The 25,246-nt window shown below is 49.2% G+C and overlaps 1 protein-coding gene across 2 annotated transcripts in view; it reads left to right on the forward strand.

The window, feature by feature from the left end:
- SLC45A3 (solute carrier family 45 member 3) overlaps positions 1-25,246 on the forward strand; it is an 89,188-nt gene that overhangs the window by 52,722 nt on the left and 11,220 nt on the right. The window contains exons 1-2 of one of the 2 annotated variants that reach the window (XM_061566434.1): positions 1,948-2,317; positions 22,830-23,984. In XM_061566434.1, coding sequence (XP_061422418.1) covers positions 23,807-23,984 — 178 coding nt within the window. In that variant the 5' untranslated portion in view covers positions 1,948-2,317; positions 22,830-23,806. Of the gene's footprint in view, positions 1-1,947; positions 2,318-22,829; positions 23,985-25,246 lie in introns of those variants that run through there. The other variant, XM_061566435.1, reaches the window with a different exon arrangement.

Raw genomic sequence — 25,246 nt, forward strand, 5'->3', positions numbered from 1 at the left:
TTGAGACACCTGACCTGCGTTGTAGCTGTGGGGTTGCTGTAGGTGACAGTACAACAAATAGGTTTATGAGTGTTATCTGCTTTTATGTGTGGGTTTACAGAAGGTTGCTTGCCACGTGCAAAAATGCTTGATAAGGAAACTAACAAATATCCCAAGCATGGCTGAGTCTTTTCTAGCTAAACTAAGGGGGTTATCCGAGTGAGACATTACAGTATTTGTAATTCTAAATTAGTTTTCAAGATAGAAAACGAATTTCTTTCCAATTGCTTTTTGTGTTTAGTTTCGTGTCCTTTGCCCGCAACCTCCGATTCGCACGGTTGGCTACGTGCGTTGCGAAAGAAGTTCAACGTACACGCAGAATGACGATGATCATCGGCAGCCGTAGTCTACCCACTGCTGGAGGAAGGCCTTCCCAAGTGACGTCATTGTTCGACAGTCCTCTCGTTGGTGTTCCCCTACTTGGGCTACCATTCCACCACCAGTCTCCACACCACCGGCCATGGGCCTTTCTAGCCCTACGTGTCCTGCCCAAGCTTTCCTTTACTGTCGTCAATGTGATTCCTCTCATTAATGTGTCTGTTAGAAAATGCATGTGTTCTAAACTATACTGAGCTATTTTTTATTTAACCAGGTAAGGCCCACTGAGCTATATAGCTCTGTTTCCAGAAGTGACCTGAACACAAATGGTAGTTCAACGAATTGGCTTATCGTGTGGAAATGCATAACAGCCAATTACTCCAAACATGTGGGTCTTAATGTGGAGGGGAAAATGGGAGGACCCGGAGAAAAATCCACGCGACCACGGGGAGACATGCAAACTCCAAATATACAGCAGGCTTCAGGGTCATGATGGAACCCACGACCTCCTGTATACCAGGCGAGGTAGTTAACATCTCACCACCGCGTGTTTTCCTGTGTCTCGGCGTAATTCACAACATGTCCCTCTCCCCGATTAATTATAATTTTTTGCACTTTTCAGATGTGTCAGTTCCCATGTTCCGGATCCATGTCAAAGCAGGTAGAATGCCCGAATTTGAACGACTTCTCAGGAGGTTCAGCACCCTGTTGCTTTCTCATTATCAAGTTCAGTTACTTCAAAGGTCTCCAACCTCCCCTTGCTGATAACACACTCATTATAAGAGTATATTCTGATGAGAGATTGTCGACTTCATAGTTATATGAGCACGTTTCCTGTATCAAATGTCGTGCGTGCATTACACATTAACTTGCATATCCGTCTCGACACAGCAGTTGATTAACTAGATTATTAATCATTAATAAAATCCATAAGCAACAAGGTAGCAAATACAACAAAACATTCAACACATTTGTATGTATGATATTGTATATAATAGTTGGCGACGTTTCAGGCAATGGCCTTCTTCAGAGCACAGAGACCCAGATGTCGTTGTTTTTGTTATCTGGGCTTGTTACACCACCGCCAAAACAGTACAGTATAACCAAATAAGGCGAACCGAATGCAAATTAGAAAACAAGAAAAAAATCTGACATTGCGTAACACTCCACTCTTGAATATAAAAAGTATCGATACGATACTTAAGCAAAAAAAAATCCCCTCGAGAACAATATTAGAACCACGCGTGGCAAGAAATGGAGAAAGGGACCTTGGGTGGGTAAAGAATATGATTCACGCACTAAACCCTCCCACGCATGGCAAAAAAAAAAAATCCCATCCGCCTATTTTTGGCAGACGGTGCGGTAATAAGTTCGCAGTTGTGTGGCCTCGAGAGGCAAGCTTCGCTTACGTGGAAGCGGCCTCACGCACTCACAGGGGGTGGGCAGCAGGGGAGGAGGAGGAGGGGAGCGTGGTGAGAGATAAGCGATCGGGGGGGCGTGGGCGTGTAATGGGTGGTGGGGCGGTGGTTGTGGTTTTACAACCCAAAACCACCCGGTCGCATTTGACCGAATCTCATTCTAGCAGCGGCGCGCGCACACACGCGGAGACGCAGCAGCAGCAGCAACAGCAGCAACAGCAGCAGTAGTAGTAATCTCGTGTACACTATAACTCTATCTGCCATCACACGTTTTTTTTGTTGGGTTATTCTCTTCTGTCTCTCTCTCCCCTTTTTTGGTAGGGGGGGGGCAAGGCTCACGTGAGAGAGAGAGGATTTAGACCCTGGCCCAGTGGGGACATTCTTCTTCCTATTGACGACTGCGTTGGGTGAGGTTTTTTTTTATTTTGGAGTGGGTGGGACGAACATTCCTGCGCTCATTGTGAAGCCTCACGCGTGTCGCGTCTACCTGCGGGTGCCCACCTGTCTGCTCCTCCGCGATGACGACTCACCGGCAGAGCCAGGTAAAGGTGTCTCGGCTCTGTGTGTGTTGCGTGTGTTGCGTGTGTTGTGTGTGTTGTGTCGTCTCAAGTGGAGCGGTGGCGCAGTGGTTTAGCGAGCTGCGCTACGTCCAGACCCCGAGTTGGATTCCCGCTCACGGCCACCAACACCAGGGACGATTATCTAAACCGGTACTGGGCCTCCCCTAAGTCGACTCGGCCTCAAATGAGTACGGTGCCTGGTTCGATTTGTAAATATCGCTGCTAGGGAGACAGGCGGGCCGGGCGTGGTGCTGGTCACCCATCCACCTCGTGTGTCGTGCCGGCCTTCATAGGTGCTCGTGAACAGCACTTGCCCCAAAATCATGTTCAGGCTATACGGGGGATCTTTGGCTCGGTGTATGTAACATGACTTGGATGGCGAGCGGTGGCGCAGTGGTTAGCGCACACTGACTGCGCTTATGAACCCGGCGATCCGAGTTCGATTCCTGCTCACGACCGATAACAGTGGCGAATATTTGAACCGATTCTGAACTTCTGCCCGGGTCGATTCAGTCTTAAATTATCACCTGATGTGACGTGGGGAGACAAAGGCGGCCGGGCGTGGCGTTGCCCCCCCCCTACCTCATCACTCGCGTGCCCGTTGGCAGCCTTCCCCTCGTAGCTTGCTCGCTTGAACACAGCACTTGCCCCAACAGTCTGCCGAAGCCTACACGGGGGGCCTTTGTCTTTTGTGAAATCACTTCAGGTGGGACGAGACGAGGTGCATTTCTCAGTCAATGCTGGCTGCTGAAAGTTTCCTGGGTGGTAGGGTTATCTTGATCGCTGAATAAATGGTCGAGGGTGGTGGTGGTGGTGTCTGCGATGGTGCGGTGATAATACCGAGGGGATGCATTGTTCCACTCGCAGGTGTGTCCCCCCCCCCCCCCGGGGTTGCGAGTGATTTCTCCCCACGATGGAGCCTCCTCCCAGCGTAACGCGATGCGCGCATTGCGTTTACCGCGTTCGCATACTTGGCATACTTCGCTGGTAATTTGTTGATACTGCCAGCGTGGAAGCTGTAAAGTTCGTGTAGTTTTTTTTTTATATTCTGTGCCTGGGTCTTCTTGTTTTGTGTTTGTGTACGGATATACGTGATGCGTGTATTCATAAAACCTAAACAACGCGTGCTGTAATACAACACACATTTCTGTATTGCGTTTATGTATACGTGTTACATACACACACACACATGAATGCATGCACATACTTTGTATTCGCACATTCCAACTGCGTATTTCTTCATACATACAGATTGGCACATACGTTACACGTGCATGCCAACTTGCTTTCATGCTCTTCCACACACAAGGGTCAGCATAGCTGCCATCCCATACCGTTTACACCCCGTGTCTTGTACAGGGAAATTGAGTGTTTGAGATCCATACGACGCGTACAGCCGTTTCAATGCGGACACCAACAAAACAAAAATGTGTCTATTGTTTGTGTTTCTCCCTTGCGATGAGACTTTGTAGGATGAACGTTGGGATTTCTAGGGGGCACGTGGTGACCAATAAGGTGTGAATTTATCTGTAATAAGGTCGGGCTCTGATGAGGGTTTGACAGGTATGGGGTTAGTACAGATGTGTACGTACATGCATACACACTGCATATACATTAACACTAAATATACCGTCACACGTGATTACACACAAGCTTACTCTTTGGTTCTTTCGGTAAAGTCACGTAGGTGAAAATGTAAAAAAATACAAAAAATTTAATAAAAATATAATAACAAAATTTAGTTATTTTAATTTTTATTATTATTTTATTTTATTATTACTTTTTCACCTACGTGACTTTACCGACAGAACCAAAGAGTATGGATCCTTGCAGTCACGAACACTTCAGATCTACAATGACACACAAGCTCTACACAAACCGATGTGGACCTGTGGGTGCAGTGAATCAGCGCACTGCGCCGTGAGCGCACGCTGAGTGAGTGGGTGAGTTCACGTCAACGGCAAAGTGAAATCCGAACCCGTGCTGGGACCATCCCTTCTCCACCAACCCGTACTGACCAAATAGGTGAAGTATAGTCAAACAAGCCCGTAGGGGATGGCTCCACCCAGCAGTGGATTGACAAAGGGGTCGTCCATAAATGACGTCACGCACCTGGGGGGGGGGGGGTCAGACATTTGTGACTGTGTGACGAAGGAGGGGGGTTGAGAAATGTGACGTCACGTAAAAATGCGCAACTTTAAATAAATATAGACAACACGTTCTACTTAATTAAATTGACTTTTTAATAAATGTTTCTCCTACAACATCAGAGTGCAGCGCCACATGAAATACGCACTACAATGACAATAGTTGAAAGCGATTTGAAGCATGTTTTTGGGGGGGGGGGGCAGAGCTTTGTGACGCCGTGTGACGAGGGGGAGGGGGTCAAAAATCGTCCAAAATCGCGTGACGTCATTTATGGACGGCCCCAAAGGCCCGTACATTATTCATTCATTTAATATGCACACCAGCCACGTGGCGCAGTGGTTACGATGCTCGACTCGTACTCAGAATGTCACGGGTTTAAATTCTGGATTGTGGATTTACACGGTCGATAATTTCTGTTGAAACAATCAAATGTGTACCACGTTGTGGAGAGTCAACAGTGATTTTCCTCTTGAGAGGCTGGTCTCTTGCCATGGAATGTGGAATTTCCACCACCGGCTCAGTCGCTAATGGAAATATTGGCTCATTGGAGTAGGAAGACAACACTTTGATGACTCTACGGACTTTAAACAAACACGGGCGGTCGTCAGTAATTCCAATGACACCACTAAACCGTGGCAATGATTAATAACTTCACGGAACGGAATTTATTGAAATACACTCATTTTTGAATTTGGTAGCAGGAGGAAAAATGTATTGGCCAATATTGACCATTTGTATCTTCAATGTGAATGGACAGTATGTGTGTTGAACTTCTTTCGCATCGTACGTAACCAACCGCGCCCATCGGAGGGTGGTGGCACAGTGCACATCTCAGATTTAAAAACAAATTCCCTGGTTTTGGTTTCCCGACTCGTGTGCCTTGTGTATGTGTGTGTGGAGTTTACAAGTTGCCCCCCCTGTTCTGCGTGGGTTTCCTCCCATAGGAAACGAAAAACCCCCATACAATGTAACTGGTATTGGTCCAAACATCCCAGTGCTGCAAAATAATATTTTTAGGGGGATTACACACAACAGCAACATCGCCCCCTACTGCGAAAACTTAGCAGGACCTTCCTTAAAAAGAGTTAGGGGCACAGTGCGGCTTTCCTGGCAAAAAAAAAAATCGTAATAATAACAATAATGAATTGAGACTGTGAACACACGCACACACTATAGATGTCAGCACTGCGCAGCATGGCTGTCACCACTGACTAACCGTTTCCAAGCAACCAAGTGAGATTTTTTTGTTCATAGCTGGTATAACCGCACAAACCCAGACAGCCACCGTACACTTATATATTACATCCGTCTCACAGGATATGACTGATGGGGGTATTACTAGAATTTATTCAATGCAAAACACACGGTACAACCAGAAAAAAATACGTCAGAGAGCTTACACAGCAGGACTGCAAGAGAAGTTGAGAGAATCATGCATCCATACGTTAACGGCACACACGCTTGTAAGTAAAATATACCAAATGAGACGTATTCACAAGTGTGGCTAACCCCGTGTGATCCCAGACTCGCCATGCATGCTCCAGTATTTGCTCATGGCAACAGAGATGCATACGTAATTAGTGTAGAGATTGTGTACTTTTTCATTGCTGTTGAAAATTCATTTCTCTGAGCCGAGGCGCGCTGGACGATCTTTCTCGCGTGACAATCGGCAGAATTTTCGACGCGCTTTGTTTTGCTTGTTTTATATTTTCTAAATCGATATTGCCCAAGGTGGGAAAATCTCCCTCCAGAAAGTGCTCCTGTACTGTCTGAAGTGCAGTGCTACTGCAGAGGACACGTGATTTGCGTGCTGTGTGTCATGGAGCCAAACCATCACATGCTGGGTGAAAGGGGTACGAGGCAGGCCCTTTGCCAGTGGACCTTCTAGGAACATGGTGCAGTGAATCCTCTAACCGCCTCCCTGTCTCCCATCAACTCACTTGGACTTTCTTCGGTGCCACAGTTGTACGGAGATCCTGGCTCGTGTGGGCTGGTAGGGGGAGAACATTCTTGCAAGGACGTCTTCTGGGCTTAGTCGATCCTGAGGGTAATGATCACCACAGATGGCCTCCCTGTTCAGGAAGAATTATGGTCCAAGGCCAGGGCCAGCACAGTCAGTTGAGATTCTCTAACCACAAATTGGTTGGAACTCAAGAAAGTTAGTCTAGTACTGCGCACTCCCGAACCGGTTTCTATGAAGGTGACTCGTGATGGCGAGATTGTCCAAGGTGACGGCGGTGGCTGAAATCGGCAGACAAGGCTCCCCTCATCTCCCCCATCTCACCAGCTTCTTCCAGACTGAGCAGAGTCTACTGTGAGCAGCCTGTGACAGCAAGGCACATTGCAGGAACCCTCAGTAGCAGTGCAGGCTTGGTACGCAGGCAATGACTCAACCCTCACATGGGTGGGACGCGGTTGGTTTTGGGTTCCAATGCTGGTCTCTCATGAGTTTCTCTCGCTTCAGTGTTAGTGCGGTGGCATGGATGCCCAAGCTGTAGCGCGTGTTTGTCGCTTGTCTCAGGGACAAGCAGCTTCCCTGGCTAATACGGTGCACGTATTAGCCGTCTGCAGGCCATTTCTGCGTTCACCGCAACATGTGCAGCTGCTAGCAGGGGAGTCCCCCCCCCCCCACCCCCGACGCAAGACACCTCCAGATGCACTGCATGGGAGGCGTGGTATCAATATTGAATCGTGATGATGATGCTGAGAGTTATTCTGGTGGCTCTCGTGAATCGGGAGGGTGGCGAGTGTGCACGGTGAATCTTGGATCACATGGGGTCAGTCACAGTGAGCGGTAGGTCTCATCCGGTGTACGTGTGTACCTTATGGGTGTTTACTGGTATCTTATGGGTGAGAGAAAAAAACTGGTGTTTTTTTTTTTAAATAATGCCTCTCCGTTTTTTGTTGTTGCTTGGTGCTATAAAGTAAAGAAGGTGTTTGTTAAATAAATGCTCGTTTTAGTCTGTCGCGCGAGACACATGTAAATTAAAGCGTGTGGCGGCATGCTTTTCTTCGTGTTCAAGGGTGGCTTAAATGGCAACCGGTGTTCTATCACAACTTATTAAAACAGGAGCTTAGAAATCCAACATAATAATTATTTAACACACCTGGAGTACATTGTGTAGCTGCATGCGGTCAGGTGTAATTATTACCTAGCATATTTTATAGCTAGCTATCTCAGCAAGGTTACCATGTTTTTTTATGTGGGGCACCGACAGATAGACGTGGAAAGCCCAAACGATTCGTGATAGTTTTCTGGGAACGTCTGGCCGAAGACTCGGTGCAGAAATATTTGAACTTCCACCTCCCGGAAACTTCTCCCGCGCTCCAGGGGATATTGTGGACATTGAGTCCAAGTGGACGATGTTCAGGACCTCGATTGTGGATACAGCTGCGAAAAGCTGTGGCCTGAAGGCAGTTGGTGCCAGTCATGGCAGCAACCCTCAGACCCGCTGGTGGACACCGGTGGTGAGGGATGCTGTCAATTTGAAAAAGGGGGCTTTCCAAGCTATGCTCGGAAAAGGTCTCAATTGAGAGGTGCCGGCTTGCCAAGAGGGCGGCAGCTGTAGCAGTCGCTAAAGCGAAAGCCTGGGCATGGGAGGAATTTGGAGAGGCCATGGAGAGGGGCTACCAGGCAGCTTAAAATGTTTTTTGCAAACCAGCCTGGGCCACGTCGACGGGACGTGGCCCAGGCTGTTTTCAGTAAGGGTGGCGTAACATTGACCTCAACTAAGGAGATAGTCGAGAGGTGGAAGGAACACTTTGAGGAGCTCCTCAACCCGGTGGACATGCCCTCCTCTCAGGAGGCAGCCCTGTAAACAGCTGAGGGGGTCGGATCCATCACGTTTGCGGAAGTCGCTGCGGCCTTCGTAGCGGTAACGCCGTTGGGGTGGACGAGATTCGCCCAGAGTTGTTGAAAGCGCTGGACAGTGTAGGAGTGGTGCCATGGTTAACGCACCTCTTCAATGTTGCATGGATGGCAGGTACAGTACCTCTGGACTGGCAAACTGCGGTTGTGGTTGGCATTTTTTTTAAAAGGGGACCAGATTGTGTGCTCCAACTACAGAGGAATCGCAGTCCTCAGCGTCCCAGGTAAAGCCGATGCCAGAGTGCTGGAAAGGAGCCTCCGCCCAGTGGTCGAGTCTCAGATTCAGGAGGAACAATGCCGATTCCGCCAGGGTCGTGGAACAACGGACCGGCTCTTTTCCCTCTCACAGATATTTGAGGGTTCATGGGAGCATGCTTCTCCAGTCTACCTCTGTTTTGTGGACTTTGAGAAGGCATGTGACCGTGTTCCCCGCAGTGTCTTGTGGGAGGTGCTGCGGGAGTATGATGTACCAGTGCCGCTTTTGTGCGCTATCCGGTCCCTCTATTTCCGGACTGAGAGCTGTATCAATATTCTTGGTGTCAAATCAAATTCATCCACTGTGGGTGTTTGACTCCGCCAAGGGTGCGTCTCGTCTCCATTCCTGTTTGTGATTTTCATGGACAGGATATCAAGGTGCAGCCGACGTATGGGGAGTATCCGGTATGTGGGCATGGAGGTGGCGTCACTTTGTCCTCTTTGCCTTGTCAGTCTGTGATCTCCAGCGTGCACTTGAATGGTTTGATGCCGAGTGTCAAGCGATAGGGATGAGGATCAGTACCTTAAAATCTGAGGTTCACGGTTCACTCCTGGGAGTTGGTGGATTGTGCTCTACAGGTGAGGGGGGAACAACTGACCTTAGTGGAGGAGTTTAAGTACCTTGGGGTATCTTTCACGAGTGATGGTATGTAGGAGCGGAAGATTGGCCGGTGGATCTGCGCGGCGTTCTGCAGTGTTGCGTGCGCTGCACCGTTCTGTGGTCGTGAAGCGGGAGCTGAGTTCTCGAACAAAGCTCTCGGTTTACAGGTCGATCTACATTTCCACTCTCACCTATGGTCGTGAGCTTTGGGTAATGACTGAAAGTATGAGATCGCAGGTACAAGGGGCCAAAATGAGGCTTCTCCAGAGTTTCCGGGCTCACTATCCGCGATCGGGTGAGGGCTCGGTAATTCGTGAGAACCTCAGAGTCGAGCCACCGCTGCTCCTCCGGATCGAGAGGAGCCAGTTGAGGTGGCTCAGGCACCCGGTAAGGATGCCCCCCGGTAGACTCTCCATGGAACTCTACCAAGCAGCAGCAACGTCCCACTGGGCGAAGACCCTGGGGCCGGCCCAGGACCACGCTGCTGCTGGCGGGACTACGTCGCTCGGCTGGCCTGGGAACGCCTGGGAATTCCCCAGGAAGAGCTACAGTCTGTGTATAGTAGTGTATTGTGTAGTGTGGTGTATTGTATAGTAGTGTATAGTGTAGTGTATAGTAGTGTAGTGTATAGTGTAGTATTGTATAGTAATGTAGTGCTAGAGTCTGTCGCCAGGGAAAGGGAGGTCTGGACCGCTCTACTCAACATGCTGCCAGCGCGACCCTCACCAGGACAAGCGGACTGAGAAACGAACAAATGAAAGAACGAACCCCCAACACGTATTCACTTGGAACACTGATGCCTGGACCTGAAAGGTAGCAGTGCTTTGCTCTCTGACAAGAGGTGGATGAATCAATGACTCATGGCTGGTCCCCGCTATTGCAGCGGTCTGGCTCCAAGGGTATGGATCCTCCTAATTTTCTCGGTCCATTTCTGTGACGGCTTTTCGCATGTCAGCCTTTTTGTGGCATCTTTTGTGTTGCTCACAATCGCAATTCTAGCGGTGGCTCCACAGCAACAGAGGCCACGGAATTGGGGAGTCAAACGGGCGGCGGCATATTCAGTTGTCAGTCTCTGGAGCGGCAGTCGATTTAAAAAATGATACAGCCGTTATTGCCGATGGCATCATCACGTGACACGCCTCACCTCCCGTCCAGCGGCACACGTGGGAACAAAAGTGATTTTTTTTCTTTCAAACTGTTTTTGTAATCTGATTCGTCATGTAATTGAACTAACAATAGATATAGAGAACTCGGTCACTTCCATAATCGGATTTCCCGGCTCCGCATACTTTCTATTCCAATACAGAGACCAAGACACATAACCCCCGTGTAGCCTACATAGACTGTTGAGGCAAGTGCTGTTTGTGAGCACCTATGACAGTCAGCACAAGGGGGGGTTTTGTTTAACCCAAATGCTTTTATGGGGTTGCTATTGTTGGCACCACGCCCGGCCGCATTTGCATCCCCAGTGGCGATGTTTACACACCGCCCCAGTTACTCATTTCAGGCAGATTCGATCTAGGAGAGGCTCAGGACGAGTTCAGACGTCGCTCGCCACTAATGTTAGCCGGAACCTTGAATACAACTACTACTCCACCGCTCTATCTAATGATACAAAAGACGAATACAAAAATCTCTACAGAGACTATCGGGGCAAGTGCTGTTAATGAGCACCTATTAAGGCCGGCACGGCACACGAGGAGGCGGGTGGTCGGCACCACGCCTAGCCGCCTTTGTCTCTCCAGCGCTGATGTTTACCCACTGCCCCAAAATGCTCACTAAAAGCCAAGCCAACCTAGGGGAGGCCCGGGACCGGGTTCTGATATCCGCCGCTGTCATTGACCGCGAGTGGGAATTTGAACTCGGGTCGCCGGGTTCTTGGCACAGTCCACTGACTCGTGCACGTGCACACGTGTGAGGTCCGTAGTGCAGCGTGTGAAGTTCGTAGCGCAGCGTGTGAAGTTCGTAGCGCAGCGTGTGAAGTTCGTAGCGCAGCGTGTGAAGTTCGTAGCGCAGCGTGTGAAGTTCGTAGCGCAGCGTGTGAGGTCCGTAGCGCAGCGTGTGAGGTCCGTAGTGCAGCGTGTGAGGTCCGTAGAGCAGCGTGTGAAGTTCGTAGCGCAGCGTGTGAAATTCGTAGCGCAGCGTGTGAAGTTCGTAGCGCAGCGTGTGAGGTCCGTAGTACAGCGTGTGAAGTTCGTAGCGCAGCGTGTGAAGTTCGTAGCGCAGCGTGTGAGGTCCGTAGCGCAGCGTGTGAGGTTCGTAGCGCAGCGTGTGAAGTTCGTAGCGCAGCGTGTGAGGTCCGTAGCGCAGCGTGTGAAGTTCGTAGCGCAGCGTGTGAAGTTCGTAGCGCAGCGTGTGAGGTCCGTAGCGCAGCGTGTGAGGTTCGTAGCGCAGCGTGTGAAGTTCGTAGTGCAGCGTGTGAGGTCCGTAGTGCAACGTGTGAAGTCCGTAGTGCAACGTGTGAAGTTCGTAGCGCAGCGTGTGAAGTTCGTAGTGCAGCGTGTGAGGTCCGTAGTGCAACGTGTGAAGTCCGTAGTGCAACGTGTGAAGTTCGTAGCGCAGCGTGTGAAGTTCGTAGTGCAGCGTGTGAGGGCCGTAGTGCAACGTGTGAAGTTCGTAGCGCAGCGTGTGAAGTGCGTAGTGCAGCGTGTGAGGTCCGTAGTGCAACGTGTGAAGTTCGTAGTGCAGCGTGTGAAGTTCGTAGCGCAGCGTGTAAAGTTCGTAGTGCAACGTGTGAAGTTCGTAGTGCAGCGTGTGAGGTCCGTAGTGTAGCGTGTGAAGTTCGTAGCGCAGCGTGTGAAGTTCGTAGTGCAGCGTGTGAGGTCCGTAGTGCAACGTGTGAAGTTCGTAGCGCAGCGTGTGAAGTTCGTAGCGCAGCGTGTGAAGTGCGTAGTGCAGCGTGCTGGCGTGCGTGAGAGCGCTCTTGCCAGGTGTGAGCTGAAGGGGGGCAGGAATGCCCTGTGCATGTTCATCCACGATTTACCTGTTTGCCTTCTCACGGCTTCTGGAAGGGTGTGGCCAACCTCTGTGAGCGAACAGGAGTTCAGCAAGTTCACGTTTGACAAATATTGCTCTTGGATATCACGGTATAACATTGCAACATACATGCATGATGTGCGCACGTGCATGGCTAAAATGAATACGTGTAGGCTGCTTTGAATATTCAGTACATGCATTAATCATGTGTGCAATATCACACACATCTGTGTGGATCTGTGTGTGCTGCTTTTCATGTATTGAACGAGGCGTCGATTCGTCAATTAAATCGATACTTGCACTATTCAATGCGCTGATTGTGAATGCGTGAGGAAAGCGATTGTGATGGATTCATACATCGAGTGTCGCCACGGTGGCGGGATATTACTACCTCACCTGGTACAGGAGGTTGTGAATTCGATCCCCAACCCTGATGCCTGCTGCATCTTTGGAGTTTGCGTGTTCTCCCTGTGGTTGTGTGGAGTTATCTCCGGGTCCTCCGGTTTTTCCCCTCCACATTTAAGAATGTGCGTTTTAAGAGTATTTGGCTGCTTTTACATTTCCACGTGATAAGCCACTTCGTTGAGCAATTATTTGTGGCCAGGTCGCTTCTGAAAAAGGGCTACGTAGTTCAGTGGGGCCTTACCTGGTAAAATAAAAAATAGTTGGCAAATAAATTAGTTCACGGAGTCTTGCAGCCACGAGGGGGGATTCTACGAAAACAACAATTCCAAAGAAGCAATGCTTTTTTAATCGATTCGCAACCCCTGGTTGTGACAATTCGTCGAATCGTGATGGCTGTGAATGGTTGCATGGCTCATGAATATGCTGTACTTCATCATCATGAGCCATTATCGAGTCACCGCTGGATGATGGCCTCCCCGTGCCGTCGCAATCCTGTCCGGTGTTGCTACCAAAGCGTCATTGTTGGGTTCAAGATGAGCCCAGGTTACTCCTATATTAGTGAGCATGGGGCAGTTATCGCCATTGGCTGTCTTGAGCAAGTGGTGGAAAGTCCACATTTCTATGGTAGGGATCAGTCCATCCATTGGACAAACACTGCTGACAAACTATATCCACTGCTGTCGCCATCTCTCACGGCCCTGCGATATAACAGTCCACCCAGCATCTGCTCGCGAGTTGATTTCGTTGCTCCATCTCTACGGTAGACGTCTGTCCTCTTGTGGAGTGTTCTCTCCCCTTGCGATCAAAATGGTTTGACCTCTTGGCTGTCCATCGAAAGCGAAGATGACGATTGCTCCTCTTGTGGATGGGGGGAGGGTAGGTGGATGGGTCGACGCTTTTGACGCTCGTACCACTTCACGCGGCCGTGGTGGCCGACGCGAGAGCCGCACAATCTGCCGCAGATGGGACAAGCGCGGTGAGTGTCGGGTGTCGTTATATCTCAGCCGCGCGTCGGTGTCTCTGGGTGCGTCTACTCGGATCTCCTCTGTGAGGCGGCGTCTTCCAGGCGCTGAACCCCTTCTGGCACAGGCGGACCGCCAGGTGGACCTGTCCAGCGCCAGGGGTTCCAGGCTGGAGGGGGATCGATGTTACAGCGCTTAAGCGGGTCCTTGCTGCGCTTTTTCCTGTCCTCCAGCGGAGCGTTTGGCTGTGCGCTGAGTTGGCCGCACAGAACTCGGCCGGGGAGGCGGTGATCAGGCATGTGGATCACGTGGCCAAGCCAGCGGAGGTGTCTTTTGGCCATGCTTGCCTCAATGCAGGATTGTTTAATATATCGGCACAAACTCACTGGATGCTCGCAGCCTTTACGCTTGTGATAAGTCCCCCAGTTGTGCGTGCTGTTTTTGACCTCACATTGGCAAAACAATCGCCTTCACTCGCAGAGTGCGGTGGCAGTCCCACATGCAGATGTCACCTCCGTCTCAACATCCCCGCCGGATAAAGGTAAAGGTGCAGCCCTGCAATCGCTTGCTCATTGTGCTACTAACAGAAGGGCCTCCCACTAAAAGGAGCTCTAGAAAGCGCCCCTCCACGGGGTGTTTGGCCGACTCTCGCACTGCGTTTTGACGTCTCGGAGGACGTGGGAGCACCCACACTTGAACCCACCACACCCCACCTGCCGATCGACTCTCGCTGTGTGGTGTACGAAACTTACACCGCTGGCAAGACGGGGGCGGGGGCGGGGTTTTAAGAAACTTGCACCGCCGATTCGACTCTCCGTGCCGCAATGATCGCACTGGCAGATTGTACTAGGCGACCCCTGGATTGCAAGTCCAGCTTGCTGACCGTGGCGGCGTGACAACATGGTAAAGCCATGCGGTGCCGAGCCTGGGCAAGGCAGCGCCCACGGAGGTTAACCCCGACCTGCGGGCGCTTGGCCGCTCCTTGGCACGAAAGGTTTTCAGCGGGCGACAGTGACACACAGTTCCCGCGCTCCGCAGGAAAACAGCAGTAAAACATGCGCCTCCGATTAGCACAGTTTTCCCTACGTACGGTGCAAAAGAAGTTGAGCGTGCACACGTACGTACCGTGATTCTGTAAGTTGGTGTTTCAAAGCTGCGGTGTGTGTGTGTACAGTAATGTGTAACGACGTGGCAGGAAACATGCGTTTTCTGTAATCGCTGCTCTTTTTTGTGAAAAAGAATTCCGCTTGCATTGCTCTGTGGCCATCGGTGTGACCAACCGTGGCTTCCTGATTTGTGTCGAGGGAGAGGAAGATGTCAGCATCGGTTCTCGCTCGGTGCTTTTTACACAAAATATTTTGCTTTCAAGACTTGTTGCTCAAAAGATGTATGGGGCTTTTTTATTATCGGTCGTCGAATGTCTTCACGGTCCAACAAGCATTGGGTGGTGCGCGTCTCCCTTGATGATTTTGGGGCAGTGGTGGAAATTCCACATACCTGTGGTGTAGGGTCCATCCTATTTATAGGAAAGCCACTGGTGACTTCATGGCATGCTTATGCAAATGTTTAAGCTTTCACCACAGTTTTTGTGGCGCTTGAATATTAACTCTTACAAAGCATACTCTTAGTTCTTTCGGTAAAGTCACGTAGGTAAAAAATTAAATTAAAATTAATAAAAAAATAAAACAATAAAATCACGACGTTTCGGAGGCAACACAAGTCTCTGTCATCAGGTGGGACCGTCACAGCCAGATTTGCTGCATCAAGGTGTTGCCTCCGAAACGTCGTGATTTTTTATTATTTTATTTTTTATTAATTTTAATTTCATTTTTTACCCACGTGACTTTACCGAAAGAACTAAGAGTATGAATCCTTGCAGTCACGAAAGCTTCAAATCTTACAAAGCAGCCACGGTCATGATTTATTGAGCTGTGTGAATTCATTCAAAGCTCACCGCGTTGAATACCATGAGAAAATGTCACATTTATACCCGAAGCACATTGAAACAATTTCAAATCCTAATTTACGGGATTCTGCCATAGTGATTGGTTATTACACTGTATGTATGTTGAACTTCTTTTGCACCGTACGTAACCAACCGTGCTAATCGAAGGGGTGTGGACTTAAAATCCAGAGGCCGTTGGTTCTCCTGGTGGTGGGTGTTAAAACAACGTGCGCCTGGCTTGGCAGTCGACCGGGCAGTATCGAGATGGGTACACCGCGGTTAATCAATCGGCAGATCGCCTATTGTTGGGGTAAAGTGCGGGTATTCCATTCTCTTCCTCCATTCTCTTCCAATATGTATAACCGCGTGTAAAAGTAATTCCAGATTTGAAGCTTTCGTGACTGCAAGTATTCATATTCTTAGGTTTTTTCGGTAAAGTCACGTAGGTAAAAAATGTAAATTAATAAAAGTAAAATAAAATAAAAATCACGACGTTTCGGAGGCAACACAAGCTTCTGTGTTGCCTCCGAAACGTCGTGATTTTTATTTATTTTTATTTTACTTTTATTCATTTTAATTTTTTACCTACGTGGCTTTACCGAAAAAACCTAAGAATACGTGTAAAAGTAGTCGAAATCCCTGTCCAGAGAGGTTCTCTTGAGCTCCCTCTAATGGAGGCCCTTCCGCCGGGAGTGGTGTGAGACAAACAACGTTCCAGGGCTGCACCTTTACCTTATTTTAGTGAAACTTCATTCTTTATTTTGTATTGGTAGAGGGCCCAGCTAGCTCCCGGTTGGTTTGTGAGTCAATCTTCTGGTGTCAGAGGTCAACTCGGCCTATCCGGTGCCTTTGGGGGGTTAATAAAATGAGCGATGCTCATGGAAATTCATTCCCAAAATAAAAGATTCTCTCACCGTAAGAATGCAGAATTTACACCCGTGGTCTGAGATCTGCCAAGAGATATGAGCGCTGGCTCCATGGCTCACTGAAGCAGGGACATTCATCGAGTTTTGGAGTATTTTTTTTTAATGTAATTTTTCTCGAGCTCATGGTAACGACGGGTCTCAGACCACCGAAGTCACTGCGCGAAGGAAGCCGGGGTTTGTTTCTGATCATCTTGCTCTGCTGCCTAGACTTGAACCTGGTCTCTCAAGGGTCGTGGCCTCTCAAGAGTCCTGACCTCAATGTACGTGGCCCCTTGGACCACGCAAAAACACGTTTCAGGTCGACATTGTTCGCATTCCTGCGATGAGGGTGTATGAATAACGTGATTCAAAAACGTATTACTTCCAGTACAGGAATGACATCTTTCTTAAAATAGCTCCGCCGTCAGCTGTGTACCAGGAACTTTGTGATTCATGGATAGATTTTACAGTGAACATTAACCTGTGGCCATTGCACCTGAGATTTACGTTGTTTGGCGACAAAAAACAAACGCGCCATGGATACGTTTGGGCCGCTGGATTGATTTAGAGATTTGGTGGCCGGGTGATCTCAGGAGTCCCATAACGGCCGTGCCCAAAGCACTGTGAGCCTGCAGTCACTGAGGGTTTGAATCCAGGTTTCAGCCATCGGCGCTTTACACCAGATGTTCACATTTCGTGCCTCACGATGACTGGATATGAATTCAATGTCAGGCGTAAATTCACATCGACTCTGTGTAAATATACAATTATGAAATCGGTATTATTGAAATACGATACATTGAATAAGCATGTACTTTTATTTTTTATTACAGCTGTACAGCTTATCGAGCTAGACAGCTCTTGAAAAGGAGCTACTGCGTATTAAAGGTTTAAAGGTGCATCTCTGAAATTACTTTATTATGGCACCGCTTGCAGAAGGGACTTCACGAGACAAGCTTCAGAGAGCACTTTGGGTCTATTTGCTTTCTCTTCCACACCGGCCAGGCGTCTTGGAAGAGGGCGCCACGGTGGTGAGATGTTGACTACCTCCCCTGGTGTACAGTAGGTCGTGGGTTCCATCCCGACCATACCGCCTGCTGTATATTTGGAGTTTGCGTGTTCTCCACCTGGTCCTCCGTTTTTTCCCCCTCCGCATTTCGAATCGACGTGCGTCTAGAGAGCATTGGGCTGCTATACACTTTCACGTGATGACGAGTCGCCTCTTTGAGATATCATTTGTGGCCATGTCGCTTCTGAAAAAAAGAGAGCTACGTAGCTCAGTGGGCCTTAACTAGTAAAATAAAATAAATCATTGTTTAGTTTCGGTGGGAGCACCCATACTTTACCCCACCGCACGCGGCCTGCCGATTGAGACTACCTGTAGGTGTACCCATGCACAATGCTGAGTGGACAGAGGTGGGTAGGGATTTTAAGAAACCATGCCCCAATCTTCTTTGGGTCTTTCGGTAAAGTCATGTAGATAGGTTCAAAGAAAATCACAAAAAATAACAACAAAAAAACGACGACGTTTCGATTGCAACACAAGCGTTCGTCATCGGGAATGATGAAAGACCCAAAGAATATGAATTCCTGCAGTCACAAAAGCTTTAAGTCAAGATTCATGCCCCCATCGTGTTAACTGCCTCGCCGGAAGATGGAACCGGCGACCGCCGCTGGATTTCCAGTCCAGTGAAACAAGCAATTCCACAATGACTCCATCCTGTATATTGGTCGAATGCGGTGCTTCTTAACCTTTACCGCAGCCTTGCCACCCCCCTTGGTTACCAATCGTTAAAACATCTACAATGGTAATAAATACATAGATTTGATGAAAGAAAGTAATTCTACTCCCGGAGAGGGCATTTCGCACCCCCGGGGGTGCAGCGTGCAGCCCAGGTTAAGAAGAAGAAGAACCACTGCTCTAATGCATCCAGTACCATACTTAGAACCACGTGAATACAAAGGGTAGAAGGTCGTGAGCTTGCTTTGGAATGGCAAGGCATAACTTAACACCAAGAAACAACAGAGCTTTTTACAGTAGATGCGTTGTTCATTCACTGTATCTGTAGTGCAGTTATTGTGGTTATCCAAGGTATCGATGTTAATTTCAAGTCAGCCAGCAAGCTTAACTACCCGTAAAAGTGTTTAATGAAGGTAAAAAAATTCAAGTTTGTCCTATTTAAATTTGTATCACCAGTAGATATTCTTTGCCCAATAAGTGAAAATTGTACATCGTTATTTCGAAAAATGTCTCGGCATAAAACTGTCATTCGATTGTATAAAATAAACTCCACACTTTGGTCAGTGACGCTGTGACCTTGTCCAAAATGTCAGCTTTTGTTAGACATTTTCATGATTTTTTTAGTTTCACCCCCCCCCCCTCTCCTGTTAAGGCCACGGCGTGTTAACCATCAGCAGGGGGGGGGGGGGGAGAGATACCGGCGGCCCACGTGTGAGCCACCCGACCCCCTTTGCGTGCCGCGCCGGCCTTCGTGGGTACTCGGGGACAGCACTTACCCCCAACATTCCGGCTAAAAGGCCACACAGGGGATCTTTATCTCGTTGCTGATTGTGATATCTCTTGAGCACGCAGATTTCCATAAGGCAGTAGACACCAGAGGTGTGGACTCGAGTCATGTGACTTGGACTCGAGTCAGACTCGAGTCATGAATTTGATGACTTCAGACTCGACTTGGACTTGCATAACAATGACTTTGTCCCACCTCTGAGATGTGGACTCGAGTCATGTGACTTGGACTCGAGTCAGACTCGAGTCATGAATTTGATGACTTCAGACTCGACTTGGACTTGCATAACAATGACTTTGTCCCACCTCTGGTAGACACACCTCCAATGGGAGGTGAAAGATAACAAAAGGAACTCTGTGAGCTCGTCACGTCTGGCTGTATTTTGCCACGTCATATCAACCACAAAGCAAAGACAAAGATCCCCCGTATAGCTTTAAGAGACTGTTGGGGCAAGTGCTGTTAGTGAGCACCTTTGATGGCCGGCACAGCACACGAGGGGGTGGAAAGGTCAGCACCACGCCCGGCTGCCTTTGTCTCCCCAGTGGTGATCTTTACACATTGCACCAGGTTCTCATTTGAGGCTGAGTCGACCTAGGGGAGGCCCAGCACCGATTCATCTAATCGTCACTGGTGTTGGCCGTGTGCGGGAATCGAACTCGACCGGCCGGATTTGTAGCACCGCGGCTTTCCCCCCCCCCACGCACACACAACAAAGATCCCCCATATAGCCTTAACAGACTGTAGGGGCAAGTGCTGTTAGCGAGCACCTATGAAGGCCGGTACATGAGGGGATGAGTGGCCAGCCCCACGCCCGACCGCCGTTGTCTTCCTAGTGGCAATGTTTACACACCGCACCAGGTACTCATTTGAGGCTGAGTCGACCTAGGGGAGGCCCGGGACAGGTTCAGATAATCGTCACTGATGTTGGCCGTGAGCGGGAATCGAACCCGTGTCGCCGGGTTCCTAGCGAAGCGCGCTAACCGCTACACTACCGCTCCCCACGCACACACGCACACGCACACAAAGCAACCCATTACTGAGTAGCCCCCACTGAACCACTAGAAATCCTCTGTGTTAGCGAGCACGTATTAACACCAAGTGACGCACGCCAAGACCCGGTGGGATGGGGGGGGGCAGCACAGCACACAATGATCTTTTGCCTCCTCATCGCCCGCCTTTTTTTTGTTCCCGATTTATGTCGATGAACCTTTCCGAGTTTCTCGTTTGGACCGCAATGGAGTTTGGTTATTCGCTTGCGTCAGTGGGCCCGGCGCTCAACACGGCACGCTGAAACACATTGCCGACCACTTCTCAAAAACACAAATCCAACAAAGAGACACGGAGAAAGAGCCCCATTTTGACCTCAAAGTTTGTCGATTCAACCATTGTTAGCGGAGCACCTAATTTTTAGGCCGGCATGCCGCACACAAAAGAGCGCCATGGGCCAGTGTTCGGCACGCCCGGCCGCCTTTGTGTCTTCCCTCGTTCATCAATGTTGTTGACGCACCACGCCAGGTACTCTTTTTAAGCTGAGGTGACCTAGTGGAAGCCCAGCCCAGCTTCGTTTCAGATTCCCAGTATGTGTATCCAGAGATCGAACCTGGGGCATAGGGGTGTTGTGTAAATCACTGCACCAACACTACCCTGATAATGTTTCAAATCTATTCGGATACATCCATACATGCATGCGAAAAACAAAGACTAAGATCCCCCGTACAGCCTCAACAGACTGTTGGGGCGAGTACTGTTAGTGAGCATCTATGAAGGCCGGTACGGCACACGAGGGGGTTAGTGGCCAGCACCACGCTTGGCCGCCTTTGTCGACTGAGTGGCGATGTTTACGCACCGCACCAGGTATTTATTTGATGCCGAGTCGACCTAGGGGAGGCCTAGGACCGGTTCGGATAATCGTGACCGGTGTTGGCTGTGAGCAGGAATCGAACTCGGGTCACCGGATTTGTAGCGCAGCGCACTCACTGCTACACTACCGCACACAAACACACACACAGATATAGCCTACCCACAGTGTTCCCAAAGTGCAGATAATGTATTATTAGACCGACTTCTTGAACTTTATAAATAAAATACACTCATCGACATACTATGTGGCTATTCTTCGCGTAAGTTTATTTATCTGGAAAACTCCGCCTCGACGGACCTTCTGATTTCAGTTGAATGCTTACGAACGTGCAATCGTCGATACAAGCGAGGTTGAAATTAAAAAAACATAATACCCCTGACCCTGAAAAGAGGTGGCTTGTTTTCCTCCAGTGCTGCTTCATTTGCTCTTCCATTTAAAATAACTTGGCAAGGAGCACAAGCCCCGTTTCAAAACGGAAAGGCGTGCACCTTGGTGGAGGAGTTTCTGTGTGCGGTGGCCGCAGGTGTAGCTTGCGAAACGCGTATGAGCAGCAGCATAACGCTTCCCTTCAAAATCCCTCCCAGGTAATTTATTGCCACCGAATCTAAACGTGCGTCCTGCTAGCGTTGACCCCAGGGCAAATGCTGCTTTGGGGCAACGCTTTCTACGCTGTGAAGCGAGCAGTCCGCACCCCGCCGGTGAACGCGCGGTCTCCCTGGGCGGTTCCCAGGCGAGTCAACCCCAAAAGCCCTGCTGTGGAAACTGTCGGCAAGCCAATTGCCATGCGGTCGAGTGGCACGCGGCCATGAGAGCTGAGCGTCTCTCGGCCCTCGTTTCCGGCTTGCGCTCGTACCTTGCGTCCAGGGCCGAGCCGAGCTTGGCCAAGCTCCTCCTGAGTGAGACGGTGATGGGAATTCCACGTTACTATGCCAGGAGACTTTGTTTCGCCCGTATTCTTTCTACTCGCCCAAGGTTGAAAGCATTCACACATTTACTCTGTCCATTGGAAATGATGAGGGGTGACGACATAGCTGTCGACCCATACGGTTTACCCGTATTCTTGTCCAGGGAAATTGAGTTTCCGTGTCCATACGGTGTAAAGCCGTTTCAGTACGGGCAAAAACATGTTTTTGTCTATTTTTTTGTGTTTCTCCCTTGTGATGGGACTTTGTAGGATGAACGTTGAGATTTATAAGGGGCACGGGGTGACCAATAAGGTCTGAATTGGTCTATAATAAGGTAGGGGAGTGATAAGGGGTTGACAGGTATGCGACGATAACTCCCGTAACGATGATGCAACTATGAACTAAACATTCGTATCAAGTTGAGGCATAGAGGTATTAATCAAAGCAATACCCAAAACTTTGAGAAACAAACCAGAGAAGAAAAGGACTACAATATTTGCAAATATGCAAAGGTATTTGACATGTTTTCGACGACGATGGCTTGCTGGAAAGCATCACATTATAAGTGTAAATCAATTATGATTATAATTATTATAACTCATGCATATGCATGATATTTCCCAACTTGTTGATTTGTACGCCTCGGTTAGTCGATTGGCAGGTCGTGTGCGGGTGGGGTAAAGTATGGGTACTCGTACTTTTTCCAGCACCTCTGGTCAGTGTGGAAGAGTAGGCCAAATTCCTTCTTCTGGTGGAGCTCTCCAGGCCTCTCACGAGTGGAGGCCCTTCTGCTCAGAGTTCCATGAGCAAGCAAATGCAGGGCTGCACCTTTACCAATGCTCTCTGAGTTCTCAAGCAGAATCCTAAAGAAAGTCTTCAGGCTTGCGCTTTAATGTGCATTTTCAACCCACGATGCTTGCTTGCCGTATGAAACGACTGCCCCCCCCCCCCCTCCACAAATCCTTGCCATGTGGAGTTTCTACCGCTGGCTCAGGATGGCGAATGGACATGGGCAGGGCCGCGGTGCTGCTCTGCGCACAGATCACTTCATGTGTTTATTTGCATCCCATCAAAGCGCGGCGTGCGTGTCAATAGCCTTGCTTATTGTATTGCTTGTCCATGTGATTTTGTGCAGATTGAACGCGCGTGCTGATTTCCACAATCCGGATCGCCACCTTCCGGGAACGTCTCGATTTCTCCTCTAAAACGTCGACCTTTCACCAAGGACTCCGCTCCAAGCAACGGTACAAACGGCAGTCACTTCTCAGCAACGATCTGCCCCGGCTCCCAACAGACGGCAGAGCCTTGGAAATGCAGCACAGGGACATTGCCGCGTACTCGCTGGGACCTGTGCGGCGCAGCAGACATTGGGAAACGAAGCCCATGAATAAAACACTTTGAAGCCTGGCCCGAAGGCCCGAAGGAACCTATTGCACTCGGGTGGAGTGTTATTTATCCGAGGTGATTGAAACACGTTAGCCGTGGGAGAGAGAAGCTGCCTGCTGCTGCTGCTGCTGCCCTGTAAAGTGTTTTGCGCAAGATCAATTCTCTTTCACAAAGTTTGTTTGCGTGCCATATGCACTGCTTGTGTGCACGTCTCCGTGCAGTGCAATGCCGCAGCGTACTGAGATCTTCATTGCGTCCGGCTGCCTTGGAAGGGCCTTTTGAGGCATCCGTCTACGCAATCGTTCAAACTTAGTCGCGTATTTAACAAAAATTTCAGTCCTGGGGAAAATGACGGAACATTTAAAAATGTCAAAAAGTAGTCGAGATTTAAATAGGGCCTACGCTTGACAATCTGAAAATCCACGTGCTTATTTCTGTCTTTGTCTTCACTGCTGGTATTATTTTTAATCATCAAAAATACAAAAAATTTCACCGACGACAATCCAAATTTAGATACGATTTGACGCAATTCACGTTCGATACCGACACAACGTGCACGCGCGTACGTACGCTGAACTTATTTCTCACCGTACATAGCCAACCGCGCTAATCAGAGGTGCGGCATCGCTTGCCCGGCAGCTACCAACACGGGACAAAAGTAGAAAGTAGCGATCGACACAATTCGCCGGGTGGAAGGTTTCTCTCAGCACCGCGCACCCATAGCGCATGGAAGCGGAACGAGGGGTGACCGATCACGCGATGAATGCTACGGAGAAGTTCCGCCTGCTGCTGCTCAACGCGCTGGCGTGCGGCCTGGAGATCTGCGTGGCGGCCGGAGTGACCTACGTGCCACCACTGCTGCTGGAAGCGGGCGTGGAGGAGCGCTACATGACCATGGTGCTTGGTGAGTGGTCTCCGCCACCGTTCTCACGACTACGGACGAGCAAGGCCGGCCCTGAGCCAGTGGTGGAAATCCATATTCACACGGCATGGAACAGCAGTCGTCAATTCTGTCATAACTACACGACAATCAAATGTGTTTTCACACGTGCAGACATTTGCAAGAGGCGCACCAATTGGCAGATACTTCAGAGCACTGAGCCATCAAAGAGCACTGAACCAGGACAGCTAATAAACTGGGGTGTGAATGTGGGCAGCCGCACATTATTAAACCGGTTCTCGAGTCTAGCACATGGATGGTCTCAGCTTATTTGCCAATAAATGCTGACAATAACTCGACCATTAAAAAAAAAAACATTGACTCCCACGTGGATGACATTTCTTTATTGCAAGGCGTGTGCAGGGATGTGCTCCACCTAGCGATAATTGATGATGCCACTCACGACAGGATGCTCATCGCAAACTTTAAATTAAATTGGGAGGATGGAAATGACGAATATATTTTAAAAGAGTAGACATTTGTATTACAAGTCGATGGTTTTAAAATAACCCACTTGCATTGTACAGCTGTGAACACCCAATCTGCACACAGTAACACGTACAGACAAAATAATTCTGAAGTTAATTCCTGCTCCAATCATCTCCATTAGCTGTCGTAGAAATTCCACGTTACCATGGCAGGGGGATGAGGTTATCTGCCATCGTTGTCATTATCTCTCTAGGTTTGGATGATGTGAACATTTTGATATCAATGTGCAGGAAATAAAATACTGTTTCCATACATTGGGACCGTCCCTCCATATGAATGTGGAATGCCGACTACTGTCACATGGCTCTCGGCGAAGATGGTCACTACCTACGATTGTTGATAAGAGACAGAGTTTCACTTTGATTTATTACAGGTAGCTGATAATAGATTATTGTGGCCACCATCACAGATAATAGATAAAGGACCCTCTTCATCAGTCGTAGGCCGCTGTTTAACCAGGTTAGTAAAGGGAGGCACCCACCGCTGGTGTCAGCTGTGGCCAGGAATGGAACTCGGGTCGTCTGATTCGTAGCACAACGCACGAACCACTGCATGACTACTCCACTCGTCTCCATTTTTCACTCGTTTACAAAAGCATTATTCGGGTACTTTAGCTTGTCTTAGTGTATTGAAGTAATCATCGCTGTACTTGAATGTGTATAAGGTACTTCGTTGCGCGTAAACAAATCGACGTGTGATTGAATGCAAATTGTCGGCCGGCGAATGAGCTCTTGACG

Source organism: Lethenteron reissneri, chromosome 37, assembly GCF_015708825.2.
Source record: "Lethenteron reissneri isolate LAM-NWPU_2019-01 chromosome 37, ASM1570882v1, whole genome shotgun sequence".
Lineage (NCBI taxonomy): Eukaryota > Metazoa > Chordata > Hyperoartia > Petromyzontiformes > Petromyzontidae > Lethenteron > Lethenteron reissneri.